The sequence below is a fragment of the Equus caballus genome, chromosome 2, assembly GCF_041296265.1.
Source record: "Equus caballus isolate H_3958 breed thoroughbred chromosome 2, TB-T2T, whole genome shotgun sequence".
Taxonomy (NCBI): Eukaryota; Metazoa; Chordata; class Mammalia; order Perissodactyla; family Equidae; genus Equus; species Equus caballus.
The window spans coordinates 6576077-6599447 of NC_091685.1; the positions used below are offsets into that span (position 1 = coordinate 6576077).

The window sequence follows — 23371 nt, forward strand, 5'->3', positions numbered from 1 at the left end:
GGCCAGTGAGGGAAGGGATCATATCTTGTTTAGCCCTTTACACCAAGAACCCAATATAGAGCTTTACACACAAATAGTGTTTTTTGTTTGTCTGTTTTGTTTCTTTAAGGAAGATTAGCCCTGAGCTAACATCTGCTGCCAATTCTCCTCTTTCTGCTGAGCAAGACTGGCCCTGAGCTAATATCCATGCCCATCTTCCTCTACTTTATATGTGGGACGCCTGCCACAGCATAGCTTGCCAAGCAGTGCCATGTCCGCACCCGGGATCCGAATCAGCGAACCCCGGGTTGCTGAAGCAGAGCGTGTGCACTTAACCACTGTGCCACCAGGCCGGCTCCACAAATAGTGTTTAATACATGTTGGCTGAATGATTATATTGATGTAAATTATTCCTCTGCAACTTCCCTCAGATGTACTGTTACTTCCTTTCTCTTCCCAAAGCCATCTCTGAGCAAGCCCATTACTGGCATGCCACAGTAGATTCCTAACGGGCTTCTCTGCCTCTATTGTTTCCCTTCATTTGTGCCAACACATTGGTAATAAATAAATCTGTCAGAGGACTCAGGTATGATGTCACTCCTCTACTCACAGCATTTTAAGACTCTAGCAATGGACCCATACACTCAAATCTTTTTTCCTGCCTACTCTATGATTACTGCAAAGTGGACTGCTCATTAGTCCCGAAACATGCCCACAATCATGAGGTAATATAGCCTGGCAGTTAAGGGCACAGATTCTGAAGTTGTTTGAATTTGGGGTTTGAATTCTAGTTCTACCTAATGCTAATGGTAATAATAAAATAAATTATTTTATCACGTGAGGCAATGCAGTGAAGTCGTTAAGAACATCATACACTTTGGAGTCAGCCTGGATTCAAACATCACCTCTATCACTTACTAACTTTGGGACCCTGGGCAAGTTCCCTAATCTCTCCAAATTTCAGTTTTCTCATCTGTAAAATAACAAGATCTATTCCATAGGACTGTTGTGAGGATTAAATGATATCACATACAAAGCTTAGACTTAGTATAGAACTTGGCACATACCAAGCCTTTGACACAGGTTAAGTTTTACTAGTATTATTATTGACTTCTTGACTTCCTCTATGCCTCATTCATGCATTTCCCACAACGTAAAACAATCAGCTCAACCAGTTCTCATCTTTGAAGGAATACAGCATGGACGTAAAAAGTAGAGGCTCTGGAGCCACTCTGGATTTAAATCTAAATTCTACTACTTACTATCTTCTCACCTTGAGCAAGTTACTAAATCTGTGCCTCTGTTTCCTCATCTGTAAAATGAAGATTACAAGAGCAACAATTTCAAAGGACAGTTGTAAGAATGGAATTAGCATATGTAAAGCACTTAGCACAGTGCCTGGCAATAGCAAGTGGTTCACACACGTTAGTTGTTACCTTTATTATCTCAAATGCCATCACTAACATGAAATCTTTAATGATCACCAATCAGATGGAATCTTTCCCTCCTCACCTGGGGGCCCAATGCATTCTGCCATCCTCTATTATCAGAAATTCTGTCTTCTATTTACTCATTCATTCATTCATGCATCCATCCATCCAACATCCATTTAAGCACTAGAGATAAAGAGATTAACCAATCACAGTCTCTGACCACAGAGAAGCTCAATTCTGCACGGTGCATTGGCAAACCACAGCCCACTCACAGTGACGTTATAGCTGTGGGCCCAGCTGTCTGTTTTCTAAAGCTTTATTGGAACATACTTACCCCATTTGTTCATATATTGTCTATGGGTGCTTCAGAGGTACAACGACAGAGTTAAGTAGTTGCAACAGAGACTCTATGACTCATAAGCCTAAAATACTTATTATCTTGTGCTTTAAGGAAAAGTTTGCTAACCCCTGGGCTAGTTTACAATTTTCTTAAGGGGAGTGACTATATCTTTCCTACCTATGACTTCATGTGATCAGTACAGATGCTCAATATTCATAAAATAAAATTAGTAATCTACATGAGATATACGTAGTTGTATTTTTATCCAAACTATTTATTTCAAAAAGTAGATGAAACACCTCATTCCTCAACCAGGCCAGATAACAGTGTACTGTTAGCCAAATAAAAGCAAATCACAGTAAAATTTCTGCTTGAGAAATATACTTTTCATTACAACATAAAATATAAATTTATTTTTGAAAATACCATTATTAAAAAACTATTTTAAAATAGTAAAATGAAAAAAATCACCTTTTCAGCTCCCAAATCATAACATCTCAGAAAACAAGGGAATCCTTTATACTTACTGGAATCCAACTATATGGCCTCCTTTAACCTCTGCTTAAAAAGTTTCTTCTATAATTCAATATCAAATAAACAATAAGAATAAGGTATGACACAGAGGAAAGTACACTGGACCTAGAACGAGAGATGTGTCTTTCTAGCCTTGCAGTTACGGGTCAAAAACTATGGGCAAGACACTGAATCTCTGTATGCCTCAGTTTCTTTGGCCCACAATATTCTAAAAACTATAAGCAATATAAATTATCAAGCATAGGGCTATGAAAACAGGGGCCAATCCGTATCATGAATGTCAAAGCACTAAATTAGAGAAGAAGATTTAGCATCCTATAAGGCAATGCCAATACCATCCACTTGATTAATTGTACACCAGGGATATTTAACTGGGAAGAAATGAGCCAAGACAGATTTTACCCCATTTTAAATTCTAGGGTTATCACTTGCCTGTTAAATGGAACATCTTGAAGGATCCGGTCACTGCAAAGTGAAAGGAGGCAATTCTTCTGTAACTAAAGAACCAAAGAGAGAAAAGAAAAATCATGAATAAAATATTGGTTTGTTATTTTCTAACCTGGGGTAGCCTCTATAAAAAAAGGAAGAAGCCACTGATGAAACACCACTTATTTCTTATTTATTCTGCCCACCTACTGTTGAAAGACTGATTTCCACTAGACACATATAAGTTTACTTGCATATTTTTTTTTTTGTCTTTTCCATTAGATGAGAAATAGGATAATTCCAGCTAATCTCCCTCCCTTCTGGTGACCTTTGGGTGGATCCTGCCTTGTCTTCTGTCTATCTGGCATCCAGAGGCCGCGAAAATCAAAGCCTAAAGTTCATCTAGTTCATCAACTGACCTCAATGAGCGAAGCTGGGTTTAATGATCCACTCACCAATCTGAGTTGCCAATTTTACTTGGTTTTCGGCCTCTGAGTATTTTTTACTAACTTGCCAACTCACTGCTAAATTTTAAGAGTTAAAAATATAATTCAAGCAGCATTTTTAGTTTTCATCCTGAGGACAGGACAGATTATGTAGTCCACCACACTGCTAGAAATAGAAAATCCACGTCTTACTCATTTCTGTATCCCAGGACTTGAGAGTGCCTAGCCGAGAACAGACGCTCTATGCCTGTTTGCTGAAATCATCACAAACTCAAGATCTGGGTGGAAGATGAGTTTATATGGCTTGCACTATTTCCTTCAACATTTGGATTTAAATACTTTTAAGCAGGGAATGCACTCTTTAGTTTTCTACTTCTCTGTTGTCCTATACTCAGTCATACCACAAGTTTATTACTTTACAGACGCCGAAGGCATTTAAATTGCCAGCCTTGGTCTGCTAAACTGAACTGTAGAAGGACTATCTGAATGAGAATTCCCACACGTCTACCTGCTGGTGATTGGGGAAATGTTCCATGGCTTTGAGCAGCAGATGGGTCACGTCAGCCAGGAGTCGAACAGGCATTCCTGCGGCGAGATCCTGCTTGGTTAAGTTAAACACACAGGCGCTCGCAGCAAGTTGCACTGGCAAATTCATAGGGTGGTTTCTCATCCCAGTAACCACAAGCTGGAAAAAGAATTAGTTCTCTTAATCCACCTTATAAATACAAGCCCTATTCACATAGCAACATTACCTTTGTTGATCTATAATAGGTTTTAAGATGTCTTAAGTACATCTTTTTTTTTTTTTTTTTTGAGGAAGATTAGCCCTGAGCTAACTACTGCCAGTCCTCCTCTATTTTGTTGAGGAAGCCTGGCCCTGAGCTAACATCCGTGCCCATCTTCCTCTACTTTATATGTGGGACGCCTACCACAGCATGGCGTGCCAAGCTGTGCCATGTCCGCACCCGGGATTCGAACCAGCGAACCCTGGGCTGCTGAGAAGCAGAATGTGCGAACTTAACCACTGCGCCACCGGGCCAGCTCCAAGTATATCTTTTTTATCCTCATGTGCAAAGAGCCTAGGACAAAGCAGTTACTCACCAATATTTAGTTCCTGCCCACCTGGTCAAGGTAGGTATCAAGCTGTTCATGTCCAGAGATTTTTCTGTCAGGCTAATGAATCTTTTCTATTCAGGTAACCTCATCTTTGTATTTCCAAGATCTAGTACAGTGCCTGTTACATGCTAAGCACTAAATAAATTCTTACTGACTTGACTAGAGTAAACTAGTGGCACACTTCACTTTGAAATTCCAACATTCACTTCTTTGAGAACAGCACTACAGTTAGAGTACAATAAAATCCATTCACTTCCCTCTGGCCTAGATAACTATTTCTCACTTTTTTCTTCTCTCCTCGAAATCCCAACAAATCCTCCCCATTCTTCACTATCAGCTGAAGACCTCGCTCCAACTATACCGAGAAAACTGAAGCCAATCACAAAAGAACTTCAGATTCCCACTACCACATGCACCCCCCTTACCAGCACACACACATGTATCTGCTGCCTTCCTGTCTGTTACCATAAATGATCTTTTTGGGCTCCTCTCTAAAGGTAACCCTTCTACTTATATGCTAGATCCTTCCCCTCTTATCTACGCAAGGACGTTGCTTCATCTGTTCTCCCTTCTCACTCCTACATCAATTTTTTATTCTGTACTGGACCATTCTTATCAGCATACAAACAAGCTAAGTTTTCTCCCATCTTAAAACAAAACAAAACCACCCAAAAACCTGGGCTGGCCTTGCAGCCAAGTGGTTAGGTTCGTGTACTCCACTTTGGTGGTCTGGGGTTTTCTGGTTCAGATCCTGGGTGCAGACCTACACACTGCTCATCAAGCCACGCTGTTGTGGCATCCCACATAGAAGAACTAGAATGACCTACAACTAGGATAATATACAACTATGTAGTGGGGCTTTGGGGAGAAAAAAGAGGAAGATTGGCAACAGATGTTAGCTCAGGGCCAATTTTCCTCACCAAAAAAGCATACTTTAAAAACAAACAAACAAACAAAAAATCTACTTCCTCAGCCAAGTATCACCTTTTTGCTTTGTTCCACTTTGCAGCAAAACTCCTTAAGAGAATTGCTTATATTCTTTTCATTTCTCTCTGCATCATTCTCTGAATGAATGAATGAGTAAATATTTCAGATCAGGACTAGAGGTCTAGTCTTTTGTTGCTCAGGTTCACAGTAACCCAAACTAAAAAACATAATGCAGAAAGCAAGTGCCAATATCTTCTGGTACGTATGGAAAGGGTAACAGGTGTTGGGGATAACATCCTAGGGACTGAAACATTACTGGCTCCTATGCAAGCACCCCGTTCTCAAAATTTAAGATACCTGGGAGGTTAAGTCATTTCTGGTTCTGCCATTCATTGATACTTAACCTCACAGACCCTCAGTCACAAAATCTGTAAAACAGAAGATAAAACTTATCTCTTGGGACTGTTGTGCCCACTCAGTCAGGTACCAAACATAACAAAGTCCTACACTCACTGGTCTCAAAATTGCACGGGCATAAAGATTATCTTGGGGGGTTATTAAAATGCAGATTCCTGTACCTCATCCAGCCCTATAGAATCTAAATTTCTTGGGTGGGGTTCACAATTACACTTTTTAAAATAAACAATATTCCAGACTTCTGGTGGACAAAGGACCACATTCTGACAAATAACTGCTCTAAGCCATCAACAAAATTAAGAATCTTCCTTTCTTAGCCTTCAAAAGCTGTCTTGGTTAAAATACTTTAATTGAGGAATAATACAGATTAGTTATGAAAGCATAGGAAGTTCATCAATGATATGGAAAAGTGCCTTCTGGAAATCCAATACTATATTTCATTTTTTTTTAAGATTTTATTTTTTTTAAATTTTTTTCCTTTTTCTCCCCAAAGCCCCCCGGTACATAGTTGTATATTCTTCGTCGTGGGTCCTTCTAGTTGTGGCATGTGGGACGCTGCCTCAGCGTGGTTTGATGAGCAGTGCCATGTCCGCGCCCAGGATTTGAACCAATGAAACACTGGGCCGCCTGCAGCGGAGCGCGCGAACTTAACCACTCGGCCACGGGGCCAGCCCCAATACTGTATTTCTAAAAAGACCCTATAAGGAAGCAATACAAGGTGAATATACAATGCAGTGTCCTGATTCCAGTAATATACTTCTATTTTCTACTAGCTGGTGAAAAAAGATCACACTGGTTATAGGTTTTAGGCAGTTAATATGAACAGGAAGGCATTTACATTGTTTAATGAGACTACTATAAAACTTCAATAACACTATGTAACTACGTTCTTTCTCCTTTATAGCTGATAACTAAAACCACACATCATCAATCCCATTACAAAGAAAAATCAAAGACTAAAAGCAAATTTTCACCAATGTTCTTCACAAAACTATCATCTATCCAGGGAGAGAATTTAAAAATTTCTGTATCCAGTTTCTTACTCTTACCTTTAAAATTTCTGGCTTTGTTTTTTCCATCACATGAGTCAGGCTAAACAGGTGAAACAGAGCTTCCCGGACAAAGAATGCTCGTTCACTGTACCGCTTCAATGCTTCTGCAATCTGAGTTTCATTGGCTTCTCCAGACACCTTTGAACATAGCCAGAGGTTAGCTTTTAGGATTCCTTTCAACTTTCTAACTTTCTTTACCCAAACATCACTTGTATAGATGGCATCCAGGATAGCTATGTAAGGCTTGAAACAAATGGAAATGATTACTTTCCAACCCATCCAGAACAGGCATCCTGTGGAGGGGCACAGATGCTAAAGAGATGTATTTTAGATAGGCTCAGACCCTACTATAATTCTGTGGGTAAAATTTTCTATACTCCACCTAAAATAAATCTCAAGATATCAAACACTATTTAGAAGGTCTTACTATGTGATTAGGTTCCTATTTGCCTGTTAAGGTAACCCTCTCCCCTAACTCACAATGCTATAGCTACATCGGCCTTTTTTTCTGATCTTTCAATAGGCCAAGCTCTTTCCCAGCAAAAGGCCATTATATATAATATCCTCTCTGACTGAAACCTTCCTTTCTTTCTTTGCCTGAGTAATTTCAACTCATCCTTCCCGATTCAAGTTAAATTATACTTCTTGAGAGAGGCCTTCCCTGACCCACCAATTTCAGTCAGGTCCCCCTGAAACATCTCCTTCATAGCTATTATCATAATCCCCCACTAGACGGACCCACTCACCAGTGTACCCCAACAGCTAGCATTATGTGTGACTCAGAATAAGCACTCAATAAGTATTCATCAAATAAATGTATTAATTAACTTCTCCAGATTTATCAAGCTCCCATTCAGCATCAAGAGGTTCTGTTCAAAATTAAGTCTATCTCAGAATCTCCCATTTACACAGGTTAATATACTTATCTTAAACTATGGTTCACGTACCATTGTGTAACCAAATGTATATAATGGGAAGTGGGTCTTAATAAAAGTAATCCAACTAATAAGTGAAGAAGAAATTATTAGAATATCACCATGATCCCCAATGAATTAACAGAATGAGGTATTAAGTGTCAACAACTGCAAACATCACAGAAAGAAAAACAACCAGACATTATTGACTTCCCTAATGAAAGAGCACAACACCTAAGGGTCCTACTGAAGGGATCAAACATGAGTCCAATTAAGCCTCCAAATCCAGTTACTGATTTCCACATAAGACAAAGAGAGAGAAATATGTACCATGAGTATACAATCCAGAAAGTTCAGATCGAGGGAAACTTCACAAGTCAAGAGCTAGATTCTTTAATAGACAAATTCTAAGGAAAAGAAAAGGGTGGAGACAGAACCTGTAAGCTAAAAGATACTCAAAAGACATATAATTTTGAAAAATGAGCAAGATTAAGTGCCTAGAGGTCAAGAGTTGGGTCATAAAACTACAAAGAAAAGCAAGGACATGATTATTATAAAAAGCAGGCTAGAGGTTGCGTTTGTAGAGAAGGAAGGCGTTGTGATCAGGATGGGGCACACGGAAGAGCTTCAGGGTAGCTGACAAAGTCCTATTTACTGTATTAACCTGAGAGATGGTCTCAAATGTGTTCACCTTATTTTCACTCATTAAGCTATACATTTGTTATTTACACTCTTTGTATCTGTCTTATTTTACAATCAGGTAAAAAAAAAAAACAACATGAAAAAAACCCTGTCATTCAGAGACATATAATCTTCTCATTAAGTTGGAAGACTGAGTCTTTTTTGGCAGTAGCATTATACAAGGTGACACAAAAATAAATACTTTAAAAATATATTACTCAGTAACTAGGTTTTATGTGAACGTATAGTATTCAAGTGGGAATGTGCAACTTTGAGGAAACAAAGGGCTGCATCATGGCTGACATTTCAAACACTGATATGATACGCTACAAAGGTCTAATATGAATTATACTACAGTACAGACATGTGCCAAGTGACACAAGGCACATGCTGAGTATTTGTAAGACTGTGGAAATAACAATGGAAATTTCTTTACAAAATGCTTTTTAAACTATGTATGTATAGTACACATATATACACATTGGTCTTAACTATGTATTCACATATATAAGCAGTTATTGTATAATAAAAATTTTGCAAAGTGTTCAGTTCTTTTTAAATCACTCTGAACATTTTCCTAGATTATGTTAGATTTGGAGAGACAATGAAATGCTATATGAGATAAAAGAGATTTTAGGAGTGACGTCAGCAACATGGCAGAGTGAGCTGTTCCCTTTATCTCTCCCTCTCTGAACTACAACTAAATGGATATTCATTGATCAATGGAGGATACCAAAACAGTACAAGTGGATGCCTGAGAGACCCACACAGCTATACATCTGAAGGGGGACAGACTACCCCCAGGAGGTGGTGGAGATAGGTGGGCACTCTCCAGCACCCCCAGCAGCCCTGTGCACACAAGTGACTGCTCTCCTGGCTGGAGGGCCCATAGCAACACTGTGGCCACAAGGGTGGGAGTGCACCTTGGTGCAACTTCAGGAACAGGTGACAGCAGCCCTGAACCCCTGCATGATTGCTTTCCTGTCCAGTGGAAGAGCCCACAGGCAGCTGCCACCCATGGCCCCAGGGAGTGGCCCAGGCTCAGACCCAGTGTGGAGGCCCTGCCCAGCAAGCACAACAGTTACTGAGACTTAGGAGGAGATGGCAGCAGATCTGTGTGCTGGGGCAAATAAGTTCCTGGCTGCCACGAACACCCAGAGTACTGCTACAGCCCCAAAGAGGGGAGTGGGTCTCGGCAGGACTGTGAGAACAGGCAGCAGCAGCTCTGAGCCCCTGCATGATCGCTTTCCTGTCTTGTGGGAGAGCCACAGTGCTGCTGCAGCCTCCAGGGAGTGGCCCAAGCTCAGATCCAGTGAGGAGGTCCTGCCCACCAAGCACAACAGCTGGTGTGACCGAGGAGGAGACGGTGGTGAATCTGCATGCCCAGGTGAATGAGTTCCCAGCTGCTGCAAATGCCCATAGTACATTAGACCGCAGCCCCAAAGGGAAGAAAGCATCTTGGCAGGACTGTTGGAGCAAGTGGTGGCAGCTCTGAGCCCCGTGTGATTGCTTTCCCATTTGGTGGGAGAGTCCAAAGGGCTGCTATGGTCCCAAGGAGTGGCCCAGGCTCAGACAGACACAGCTGACAGGGACTGCGGCGGGCTCAGAATACACAGCTTCTGCCTCCCGCAAGTGGTGGCAGGTGGAATCTGTGATCAGATATTATCACCATGCAAAGGCGCAAATCCATCCCATCAAATACTATGAAGAGGTATATTAATACTCCAGACCAGAAAGAAAAAGACAAACACCCAGAAATCAATGCTGAAGGCACAGAAATTTACAATCTAAATGAAAAAGAATTCAAAATAGCTATTGTAAAAAAACTCAACAAGTTACAAGGGAACTCAGAAAGACAGTTCAATGGAATCAGTAATAAAATTAATGAACGGGGGGCTGGCCCAGTGGCGCAGCGGTTAAGTGTGCACGTTCCTCTTCTTGGTGGCCTGGGGTTCGCCGGTTCGGATCCCGGGTGCAGACATGGAACTGCTTGGCAAGCCATGCTGTGGTGGGCGTCCCACATATAAAGCAGAGGAAGATAGACATGGATATTAGCTCAGGGCTAGTCTTCTTCAGCAAAAAGAAGAGGATTGGCAGTAGTTAGCTCAGAGCTAATCTTCCTCAAAAAAAAAATATTAATGAACAGAGGGAATTCTTCACAAAAGAGATTGAAAATATAAAGAAAAAGCAATCAGAAATGTTGGAGATGAAAAAGACAATAACAAGACAAAGAAAAATCTGGAGTCCTTAAATAACAGAGCTGATTTATGGAGGACAGAATTAGCAATTTAGAGGACAGAAATACAGAAATCCTTCAGCTGGTGGAGGAGAGTGAAATAAGACTAAACTGGCAAAAGTCAATGACAAAGAAAAAATATTAAGAGTAGCAGGGCAGAAGAAAATAAACTACAAAGGAACTCCTATCACGCTTTCAGCAGATCTCTCAGCAGAAACCTTACAGGCTAGGAGAGAGTGGTATGATATATTCAAAATTCTGAAAGAAAAAAACCTTCAGCCAAGAATACTCTATCCAACAAAAATATCTTTCAGATATGATGGGCAAATAAAAACTTTCTCAGATAAAAAAAAGCTAAGGGAGTTTATCACCACAAGACCTCTCCTACAAGAAGTGCTCAAGAAGGCCTTCATACCTGAAAAAAAAGAAAAGGTTTACAAAGCCTTGAGCAAGAAGATGAATAGGCAGACAAAATCAGAAAAGTGCAACTCTCTATCAGAACAGGTTAGCAAACAATCTTAACATTCAAGATAAAGGGAAGGAAAACATCAAGAATAAATGTAATCACTTCATTTTAACCACAAACTCACAACACAAAACAGAATAAGTTGTGACAACAATAACTTAGATGGGGAAGAGTAAAGGGATAGAACCTGCTTAGAATAAGGAAATAAGAGGCTGTTAGAAAATGAGCTATCTCAGGGCCGACCCTTTGGTCAAGTGGTTGGGTTTCCATGCTCCGTTTTGGTGGCCCAGGGTTTCACCGGTTCAAATCCTTGGTGCGGACGTGGCACTGCTCGTCAGGCCATGCTGAGGCAGCAGCAACCCACATGCCACAACTAGAAGGACCCACAACTGAAAATACACAACTATGTACTGGGGGACTTTGGGAGAAAAAGGAAAAATTAAATTTAAAAAAAAAAAAAGAAAAGAAAATGAACTATCTCATCTATGAGATCTTTTAAACAGACCTCACAGTAACCACTAAATGAAAAATCAGAACAGTGACACAAATGATAAATAAAGAGAAAACTGAGAAAACCATCATAGAGACGCACCAAACTGAACTGGCAGTCTGAAATACACAGGACAAGAAACAAGGGAAATATAGAACAACTGGAAAAGAAGTAATAAAACGGCAGCATTACACCTTCATTTATCCATCCAATCACTCTAAATGTAAACGGGTTGAATTCTCCAATCAAATACACAGAATGGCTGGATTGATTGAAAAAAAAAAGACCCAATAATATGCTGCTTCCAGGAACACATCTCAGCTCTAAAAACAAACACAGATTTAGAGTGAAGGGATGAAAGATGATACTCCAAGCTAAGAGCAAACAAAAGAAAGCAGGTATTGCCATACTTATATCAGAAAAACTAGAATTCAAAATAGAAAAAGCAATGAGAGACAAAGAGGGACAGTATATAATGATAAAAGGGACACCCCACCAAGAGGACATAACACTTATAAATATATTTGCACCTAACACAGGAGCACCAAAGTACATAAAGCAACTATTAACTGACCTAAAAGGAGATATTAACAGCAACAGAATACTAGTAGGGGATCTTAACACCCCACTTATATCAATGGATGGATCATCCAGACAAAGCCAATGAAGAAATACTGGAACTAAAAGAAAAACTAGACCAGATGGACTTAATATATATAGAACACTCTATCCAAAAACAGCAGAATACACATTCTTCCCAAGTGCACATGGAACGTTCTCAAAGAGAGACCATGTGTTGGGAAACAAGGCAAGCCTCAATAAATTTAAGAAGATTGAAATCATATCAAGCATCTTTTCCAACTATAATGCTATGAAACTAGAAATCAACTACAAGAAAAAAGCTGGGAAAGGGACAAAGTTGTGGAGACTAAATGACATGCTACTGAACAATAAATGGATCATTGAAGAAATGAAAGGAGAAATCAAAAAATATCTGGAGACAAATGAAAATGAAAATACACCATACTAATCATATGAGATTCAGCAAAAGCAGTCCAAAGAGGGAAATTCACAGCAATATAGGCCTACCTTAGCAAAATGGAAAAATCTCAAATAAGCATCTTAAACTACACCTAACAGAATTAGAAAAAGAAGAATAAACAAAGTCAAAGTCAGCAGTAGGCGGAGAATAATAAAAATTAGAGCAGAAATGAATGAAATTGAAACCAAAAATACAGTAGAAAGGATCAATGAAACTAAGAGCTGGTTCTTTGAGAAGATGAACAAAATTGACAAGCCCTTAGCCAGACTCACTAAGAAAAAAAGAGAGAAGCCTTAATTAAATAAAATTAGAAATGAAAGAGGAAAAATTACAACAGATAACACAAAAATACAAAGGATTATACAAGAATACTATAAAAAAATATGCCAACAAATTGGACAATCTAGAAGAAATGGATAAATTCTTAGACTCATACAACCTCCCAAAACTCAATCAAGAAGAAACAGAGAATCTGAACAGACCAATCACAAGAGATTGAAACAGTAATCAAAAAATTCCCCAAAGATAAAAGTCCAGGACCAGATCGCTTCTCTAGAGAATTCTACCAAACATTCAAAGAAGATTTAACACCAATCCTTCTCAAACTATTCCAAAAAATTGAAGAAGACGGAACAATTCCTAACACATTTTACGAGGCCAACATCACCCTGATCCCAAAGCCAGACAAGTACAACACAAAGAAGGAAAATTAGAGGCCAATATTGCTGATGAACACAGATGCAAAAATCCTCAACAAAATATTGGTAAACCAAATACAGCAATACATTAAAAGGATAATACACCATGATCAAGTGGGATTTATACTAGGGACACATGGATGGTTCAACACCTGCAAATCAATCAATGTGATGCACCACATTAACAAAATGAAGAATAAAAAACACATGATCATCTCAATAGATGCAAAGAAAGCATTGACAAGATCCAACTTCCATTTACAATAAAAACTCTCAATAAAATGGGTATAAAAGGAAAGTACCTTAACCTAATAAAGACCATATATGACAAACCCACAGCCAACATCATACTCAATGGGGAAAAACTGAAAGCCACCCCTCTGAGAACAGGAACAAGACAAAGGTGCTCACTCTCACCACTCTTATTCAACATAGTATTGGAGGTTTTGGCCAGAGTAATTAGGCAAGAAAAATAAATAAAAGGTATCCAAATTGGCAAGGAAGAAGTGAAACTCTTGCTGTTTCAGACAGCATGATTTTATATATAGAAAACCCTAAAGAATCCATCAGAAAACTATTAGAAATAATGGGGCTGGCCCCGTGGCCGAGTGGTTAAGTTCACGCACTCCACTGCAGGCGGCCCAGTGTTTCGTTGGTTTGAATCCTGGGTGCGGACATGGCACTGCTCATCAAACCACGCTGAGGCAGCATCCCATATGCCACAACTAGAAGGACCCACAACAAAGAATATACAACTATGTACCGGGGGGCTTTGGGGAGAAAAATAAAATCTTTAAAAAAAAAAAAAGAAAACTATTAGAAATAATCAACAACTACAGCAAAGTTGCAGGATACAAAATCAACTTACAAAAAAAGTTGCATTTCTATACTCTAATAATGAACTAACAGAAAGAGAACTCAAGAATACAATCCCATTTACAATTGCAACAAAAAGAATAAAATATCTAGGAATAAACTTAACTAAGGAGGTGAAAGACCTATACAATAAAAACTATAACACATTACTGAAAGCAATCGATGATGACACAAAAAAATGGAAAGATATTCCATGCACATGGATTGGAAGAATAAACATGGTTAAAATATCCATACTACCTGAAGCAATCTACATAGTCAATGCAATCTGAATCAGAATCCCAATGACATTCTTCACTAAAATAGAATAAAGAATCCTAAAATTCATATGGGGCAATAAAAGATCCTGAATAGCTAAAGCAATACTGAGAAAAAAGAACAAAGCTGAAGGCATCATAATCCCTGACTTCAAAATCTACTACAAAGCTATAGTAACCAAAACAGCAAAGTACTGGCACAAAAAGAGACACACAGATGAATGGAACAGAATTGAAAGCCCAGAAATAAATCCACACATCTTCGGACAGCTAATCCTCGACAAAGGAGATAAGAACACAGGTGGAGAAAGGAAAGTCTCTTCAATAAATGGTGCTGGGAAAACTGGACAGCTAGATGCAAAGGAATGAAAGTAGATGGATGTAAACGGATGAAAGACTTGAAGGCAAGATGTGAAACCATAAAACTCCTAGAACAAAATATAGGCAGTACACTCTTCGACATTGGTCTTAGAAGGATCTTTTCGAATACCATGTCTACTCAAGAAGGGAAACAAACAAAAAAATAAACAAATAGGACTTCATCAGACTGAAGAGCTTCTGCAAGGCAAAGGAAACCATGAACAAAATGAAAAGACAACTCAGTAACTGGGAGAAAATATTTGCAAATCATGTATCTAACAAGAGGTTAATCTCCAAAATATATAAAGAACACATACAACTCAACAACAACAAAAACAAACAACCCAATCAAAAAATGGGCAGAGGACATGAGCATTTTTCCAAAGAAGATATATAGATGGCCAACAGACACAAGAAAAGATGTTCAACATCACTAATTATCAGGGAAATGCAAATCAAAACTACAGTGAGATATCACCTCACACCTGTTAGAATGGCTATAATTGCCAAGACAAAAAATAACAAATGTTGGAGAGGATGTGGAGAAAAGGGAACCCTCATACACTACTGGTGGGAATGCAAACTGGTGCGGCCACTGTGGAAAACAGTATGGAGATTTCCCAAAAAATTAAAAACAGAAATACCATATAATACAGCTATCCCACTACTGGGTATTTATCCAAAGAAGCTGAAATCAACAATTTAAAGACTTATGCACCCCTATGTTCATTGCAGCATTATTCACAATAGCCAGGATGTGGAAGCAAGTCAAGTACCCATCAATTGATTAACAGATAAAGAAGACATGGTACACATATACAATGGAATACTACTCAGCCATAAAAGAGGACAAAATCATCCCATTTGCAACAACGTGGATGGACCTTGAGGGTATTATGTTAAGCGACATAAGCCAGACAGAGAAAGATAAACACCATGATTTCACTCATATGTGGAAGATAAACAAACACATGGACAAAGAGAACAGATTAGTGGTTACCAGAGGGGAAGGGGCTGGGGGGTGGGCATAAGCAGTAAAGGGGCACGTGTATGGTGACTAACAAATAATAATGTTCAACTGAAATTTCACAATGTTATAAACTATTATGACCTTAGTAAAACAAAAAAAATTTAAAAATTTAAAAAAGATTGTAAGAGGGAAAATGTATGACAATGAGTTCAGTCAGATGTCTTTTACCCACATTTGGGTTGATTCCAACAGCTTTATAATATCTTACATAAAATACAGCCTCAAGTTACCTTTGCATATAAATAAAAAACTTTTGTAACTGGAATGTTAAATACTCTAAACCAATTTCATTGCCTGTATGTTTTATTCAGTGATCAACACTTCTTTAGCCAGTAATAACCCCTCAAATCAAGCAATCCAGCTCCTCAAACTATAAGCATCTTCAATTCAATCATTTTCATATGCTTGATAAAAAGAAACAAGTGTCTGTATACATCAGTTCTGCAAACAATTTAAAACAGAGAAAATGTCCTTAATCACTAAAATAAGCCTTATTAATATTTAATATATGCATTAAAACTTACATTTTAAGGAAAAATTTTCTCATAGCACTTTGTACATAACTCTACTATAGCATCTCTCACACTGGATTAAAGCTATTTTTAAATTTGTGTCTCCTCTCCACCAGACTAGAATTTCTCAAGAGCAGGGGCACTAACTCAGGCATCTTTAAAAAGTACTTAGTAAATGTTTTGTCTGTTTTTTTGGTGAGATAGATTGGCCCTGAGCTAAAATCTGTTCCCAATCTTCTTCTTTTTCCTTGAGGAAGATTGTTGCCGAGTTAACATCTGTGCCAATCCTTTATTTTTTCTATGGGGGACGCTGCCACAGCATGGCTTGATGAGCAGTGTGTAGGTCCATGCCCGGGATCTGAACTAGCAAACCCCGGGCTGCTGAAGCGGAACGTGCACACTTAACCATTACACCACCGGGCTGGCCCCTGTAAACGTTTTCTGAAATGGATCAATTCCTCTGTTTAAAAAAACTTCTATGTACCTTCACTGGATGTTGAGTACTGCAGTTCAATATAGGAGTCTTAGTTCAAGGGAGGAGTTTAGGCTGGAGACAGAAAGTTAGGAGTCATCAGCACATAGGTTTAAAGACTGAGGCATGCACCACTCCAATATTTAGCGGTCTGAGAGAGGAGGGAGAACCAATAAAGGAAATTGAGACTGAGTAGTCAGAAAAGTAGGAAAAAAGCCAGAGAAGTGTGATATCCTAGGAGCTAAGCAAAAAAAAGTATTTCAAGGAGGATAAGATCAGCTGTGTCGAATGCCACTTTAGATCAAGACTGAGAAGTAATATTGGGTTTAGCACATTTCCAGTCATTCTCAGGAACTGGGAACCACAGCTTGGCAGAAAACCCCAGAATCTGGGAATGAGGTGGCCAAGAAACCTAAGAATCCTAGTTGTGGAGAAGTGGAAGGTTCAGGAAACTGATGGTGACAGAAGAGCAAATTGGGTGGGGAAGAAGCAACGACAAAGTTGGAAATGCTATGGTATGAAAACCCTCTGTGTTGGGACTATAAACTGAGAGGAAAACAAACAATTAAGACACTCAGAGGCAATGAGATGTGGTGGAAAGGACACATGCTTTGGAATCAAATAGTCTGAGGACCCAAGGGCAGGCTCCAATATCAATGTGACCCTTAAGAAAGGCACTCCCTTGGGGCCAGCCCCATGATGTAGTGGTTAAGCTCATGTGCTCGGCTTCAGCAGCCCAGGGTTCATGAGTTTGGATCCCAGGCGCAGATCTACACATCGCTCATCAAGCCATGCTGTGGCAGCATCCCCCATACAAAATAGAGGAAGATTGGCATAGATGTTAGCTCGAGGCCAATCTTCCTCACCAAAAAAAAAAAAGAAGAAGAAGAAAGAAAGAAAGAAAGAGAGAAAGCCATTCCCTCTCGCTGAGGACAAGAATACTTCCTTCACAGAGTCAAGAGATCAAAATAAGTTATCCATATCAAAGTGTAATACACAGACTGTTTGTTCTTTATAACCACCCACTCAGAGTACCACATAATGCCTTATAAAGAATACTGGAAAGTCACACTGTCTCTATTTCTTGCACCCTTTAGTGCAGCCTAAAAAACTGAGGCATGTAAAGCCAAAAAGTCAATCTAAACTAATGAAAAGCACCACAACACCAAGACAATCATTTCAGCCAAGTTTTTCCATCAACTTTGCTATAGCGGACAATTCTAAAAAGGGAGACATGGCAATCTCACCTCTCTTCCCATGACCTATTGTTTTCCAGTTCTCAAATCAATATTCAAACAAATAATTTAAAAGGAACACCAATTTCTACATATAGTTGAATAAAGAGCAAAGTTGTAATGATCTCTTTTTTAAAAAATTATTTTAAAACAATGATTGTCAACTTTGGCTGTATATTGCAATCACCTAAGGAGCTTTAAAAAACACTGATGCCCAGGTCCCACTTCCCTGTGGTTCTGATGTAATTGTCCAAGATCCCCAGGTGATTTTTTTTAATAAAAATTTTTTTTCCAGCTTTATCAAGATACAACTGACATGTAAGATTGCCTAAGTTTAAGGTATACAACATGATGAGTTGATATATGTATATATTGCAAAATAATTACCATGATAAAGTTAATTAACACATCCAGCATCTCACATAATTACCTTCTAGGTGATTCTCATTGTAGTCAAAGTTGAGAATTACTGCTTCAATGTCTACAGAGGTGGAAATTAGAGAATGATGGCCAATAAAGTAGATGCTTCCTATGGCCAAGATTTCAAAGCAGTAACAGTTCCATTTGTAAAATCAAACTGTTCCACAAAAGCATTGTGGTATACAGATGTCCTACTAGCCACAATTTAAAAACGTAGGCAATTCACTCTGTTGGTTGTAAGAAGAATCAGCAAAAATCATACTGTTTTGGGATCACAACTACTATAGGATTTTCCCCTTGAGAAGATTATTTAGCTTAATGTACCAGGAACACATTTCCTTCATCCTTTGGGATGCAGGTCAAGTTTACCTCTTCTAGGAAATCCTTCCTCAACTACCAGCACACAGGGATTTCTTCCCCTTTAATTTTTACAATTCTTCGCTGTCTGATCCATTTGTTAGAGAGTTAAGCAACATTAAAACAGTAATTTACATTTTTATGCTTCCTTCATCAACAAGCGCTGTGCTTGAAATCTATCTCGTTCCATAACAAGTTGTTAGGTAAGTTCCTCACACTTCTAGTTGCCCTGCACCTGGCTGACATGACCTGGCCACACCTGGCCCTGGCACCTACTTCTCCAGCCTCATCTTATCACTCTGACTTTCTACTGTTGAGCTCTAGCCACAGTGGCCTTCTTTTAGCTCCTTGGATATACCACGCTCCCTCCAACCACACACCTTTTGCATTTATTATTCTCTCTGCCTGGAATGTTGTCAACCAAGCTGCTCAAGATCTCCACTCATTCATCAACTTCTCAGAGAAGACTTAAACTAAGTTGAGTCTCTCTGGTAAATATTCTCATAAATAGCACTGTGTATCTTCCAGATTCTTAGCAGTTTAAAGCATATATGTGTGCATAGATTATATAAATACATATGTATGATACACAAATATACATATTTAAAGCACACACACAGCATATATTTGAATGTTTGACTCCATTACTAAATTACAAGCTCCATGAGGGCAAGACCATGTCTGTTTGGCCTCACCATCAAATCCACCATGTCCAAAACAGTGGCTAGTGCACAGAGGTACTTGACAAAATATTTATTGAATGAATAAATAAGAAAGTGACTCAAAATCATTAATCATTTTCTACATTCTTTTTTTTTTTTTTGAGGAAGATTAGCCCTGAGCTAACATCTGCTGCCAATCCTCCTCTTTTTGCTGAGGAAGACTGGCCCTGAGCTAACATCCATGCCCATCTTCCTCTACTTTATATGTGGGACGCCTACCACAGTATGGCGTGCCAAGCAGTACCAGGTCCACACCCGGGATCCAAACCGGCAAACTCCGGGCTGAGAAGTGGAACGTGTGTACTTAACCGCTGTACCACTGGGCCAGCCCGTCTACATTCCATTTTTTAAATTTTTTATTTATTTATTTTTTTGAGGAAGATTAGCCCTGAGCTAACTACTGCCAGTCCTCCTCTTTTTTGCTGAGGAAGCCTGGCCCTGAGTTAACATTGTGCCCATATTCCTCTACTTTACACGTGGGACGCCTACCACAGCATGGTGTGCCAAGCAGTACCATGTCCACACCCAGGATCCGAACCGGCAAACCCCAAGCTGCCGAGAAGCGGAACATGCAAACTTAACTGCTGTGCCACCAGGCCGGCCCCTACATTCTATTTTTTAAAGTCTAAATTTACAAATCTCAGAACTGAGATGTTTATAAGATGTTTATAACTAATCTTTCCTTCTTTTTTGAGATCAGTGATCATTGCTCAAAAAAGATACCTTGCCATTTTGGTCACAATATCCACTTCTGGGCCCTCCCTGACTCTGTGCCAGGTAGCAACAAAGGATGCTTCTGCTTAAGTGTTACAGGTAGTAAGGAAAAAAAATGGGCTCTGGAACAAGACTGATGCAGATCCAAATACTGGTTCTGAACAATAGTAAATCATATAATTTCTATGAGTCTGTGTTTTCCATATATAAAATGGAGTTAATACCTATCAATATAAAGCATCTAGAGGATACAGTGTATCCTTACCTGTGATCACATCATCACCACTCCTATCAGACTAAGCTCCACGGAGGCAGATCCTATATCTTTTTAATTTTTGAATCCCAAGCTGTACCAAGCCCAATGGATGTTTGCTAAACTGAATTTAAACCATTAGGCACGAGAAACCTTAAGAAAAGCAAAATTTTACCATTTCTACAGTAGAGATCTCCCTGGAGAACTTGATCTCCCATTAGATCCTTGATTCAATAAGGAGTTTCTTTGAAGTGATCCATTAGAAATGGTATGTGTAAGTGGCTCAAAATATCTAAACATTATCATCATGAGAACTATCATTTATCCAGGGCCTACTATGTGACTTGCACTTTACATGTATAATTATTAATTTTCAGAAGAATTCTGCAAGATAGAAATGATATCTATTTTATTAATAAAGAAACGGAAACAAAAGAGTTACATGATAGTTTGCTCTGGGTCATAAAGCAAGTAAGCTGGGATTTTAATTAGGACTCTGACTCTAAAGCAAGGCCTTTCCACTATACAATGACCTGTTTCATGAACTTGTTCCATATATTAGACATTCATCTTAAAGGAGTCTTATGCAACTAAGACATTGGTCAGCCTGACAAAATAATACATTTTTAAAGTCTAACCTTCAAATGTCCTTCGCCTGTGAGGAATTCAGAGTAACCAGCATCAGTGGCCAGCAAACCTACAAACTGCATGCTGGGTCGTTGTTGTATAAAGGCTTCAACAGCTTTATCTGTCACATGCTTTCTCCCAGAAACATCCAGGGAGACAAGGTTGGGTAGGATATCTTTTTGTTCTAGTAAGCGAAGAGCTATGTCTGACGTAAACTGTTTATCATCTGAAATATCAAGATGGTTCAGATGTTTTAGTTCCCGAACAACATCCAGTATCTGAGTAGTTGTCATTTTTAAACATTTCAAGTGGTGCATGGTTAAAGACTTGAGTCGGTCTTTGCAAGCCAGCAGAGCCGTGATGTCTGTGATCGAGGTGTTAGAAATATCCAGGCTCTCTAATCTTGGTAATGAGGCAACTTCAGCCAGGTCTTCATTATAAAAGAGAACGTTGGTGATGCTTAATGCTCGAAGGCCAGAAAGTCGGCTGAAGCACCGCTCATAAGGATCTTCAAGGGAGAGAGTTAATGAGTTCAGCACTAGGCACTGGAGATTCTGCTGGATCCATTTGTTACTGCCAAGCCCACTGATGATGTCTGTAATTGTGATGTCAGCATTCACTCCTGTGGCATCAAGTTCTACCAACTTGTGGTGGCAGAAAGCTTTCCGGAAAGCAACAGCAGAGATCTTGGCTTTGCGAATGCAAGCTCGCTTTAAGCGCATCTGGTTGCCCCTAAAAATACCTACAGTTCCATCATTTAGTAGACCTGGAAAAAAAACAAGCAGCACTTTAGCTTCAAAAAATGGTTAAGGAATAGCTAAAATTTCCAGCATACTTTCTATCTCCAAAGCACTCCCGTATAACAATATTTCATTTAATATACATAACAATTCAGTGAGGTAAAAATATTACTTACAATTTATAGATCAGCAAAATGGGGCTCAGAAAAGTAGCTTTCCAAGATCACAGTGCTAGCAAGTAGCAAGTGTGGTAGACATTACTGATATTCACTAACATCTGGTTCGCCTCACCTTCCTGGACACATGGACAACTACATTTCCCAGCCCACCCTTGGACTTAGATGAGACCATGTGTCTAGTTCTGGCCAATGGGCTACAGGCTGAAGAGCCAGTGCCTGATTTTCCATGCTATCTTTTCCTGCCATGACAAATGAGGAGCCTTCATGTTCTAGACAGTGTAGCTTTATGAGCGTGGAGCCTCCACCACCCCGGATCCCGGGGCAACCATCAACCAGAACCCTCCATGGACTTGTAGCACTTCTGTACCATGAGTGAAGTATAAAGTTTGTGTTAAGTTGCTGGATCTGGGGGGTTAATATGTTACCAATGCATTTCTAGCCTATCCTTTAAATTCACTATACATTATTATACACACAAACACATATATACACACACATATAAAGCAATGTCTATAACTCATTATTAAACTACTAGCTAGATCTGAAATCTCATCAAAAGGATCTAGAGGTTATAGTCCCTCCCTGTCAGATGAACTCAAATAAAGTAGACACAGTAACCTCTTGAAGTCCCTTAGAGATCTACCTAACTACCAATTAATAACACCAGAAGCATATGATGCTTTGGGGCCACATCTACCCCAGGAACAGCACATACCAACTAAACACTGACTGTGGGAGAAATAACAGCCATGCCAATCAAGGGTAGTCTAAGAACAGTCCAGGGCCAGCAAACAGTTGGCACCAGGTAAATAAACAGACTGGAGTCAAGGGAAGAACTCTAAGCGGCCCCTCAGCAGACTCATACTAAAGATACAGCTCAGGCTGCCAGCCACTCACCCTTAAATTAGAACTGAAGTATTTTTTGAAAGGGAGCACTGCTCTCTAGTGGATTTTGAAGATTTAATTATCGTTAAAGAGTTAAAATTTAAAAAAAACTTTTACAAAACCTGTCACAATGGACAAAAATGACTAATTATATGTTAAGAATTCCATTATTCTAGGGACCAGCCCGGTGGTGCAGCGGTTAAGTTCACACGTTCTGCTTCAGCGGCCTGGGGTTCGCCGGTTCGAATCCCAGGTGCAGACATGGCACCGCTTGGCAAGCCATGCTGTGGTAGGCGTCCCACATATAAAGTAGAGGACGATGGGCACAGATGTTAGCTCAGGGCCCGTCTTCCTCAGCAAAAAGAGGAGGATTGGCAGCGGATGTTAGCTCAGGGCTAATCTTCCTAAAAAAAAAAAAAAAAGAATTCCATTATTCTAGAGCTATGCTGTCTAATACAGTAGCCATTAGTCCCACATAGCTATTGAGCACCTGAAATGCAGACAGACCAAACTGAGGTATGCTCTAAGGATAAAA

At 39.4% G+C, this 23371-nt stretch overlaps 1 protein-coding gene across 5 annotated transcripts in view; it reads right to left on the reverse strand.

The window, feature by feature from the left end:
• ZYG11B (zyg-11 family member B, cell cycle regulator) overlaps window positions 1-23371 on the reverse strand; it is a 90391-nt gene that overhangs the window by 35618 nt on the left and 31402 nt on the right. For 4 of the 5 annotated variants that reach the window (XM_023629944.2, XM_023629960.2, XM_023629949.2 and 1 more), the window contains 4 exons: window positions 21044-21798; window positions 6668-6808; window positions 3667-3843; window positions 2719-2783 (listed from right to left, as the gene is read on the reverse strand). In XM_023629944.2, the coding sequence (XP_023485712.1) occupies window positions 2719-2783; window positions 3667-3843; window positions 6668-6808; window positions 21044-21798 (1138 nt within the window). Of the gene's footprint in view, window positions 1-2718; window positions 2784-3666; window positions 3844-6667; window positions 6809-21043; window positions 21799-22848; window positions 23241-23371 lie in introns of all 5 variants that reach the window. The other variant, XM_070259957.1, reaches the window with a different exon arrangement.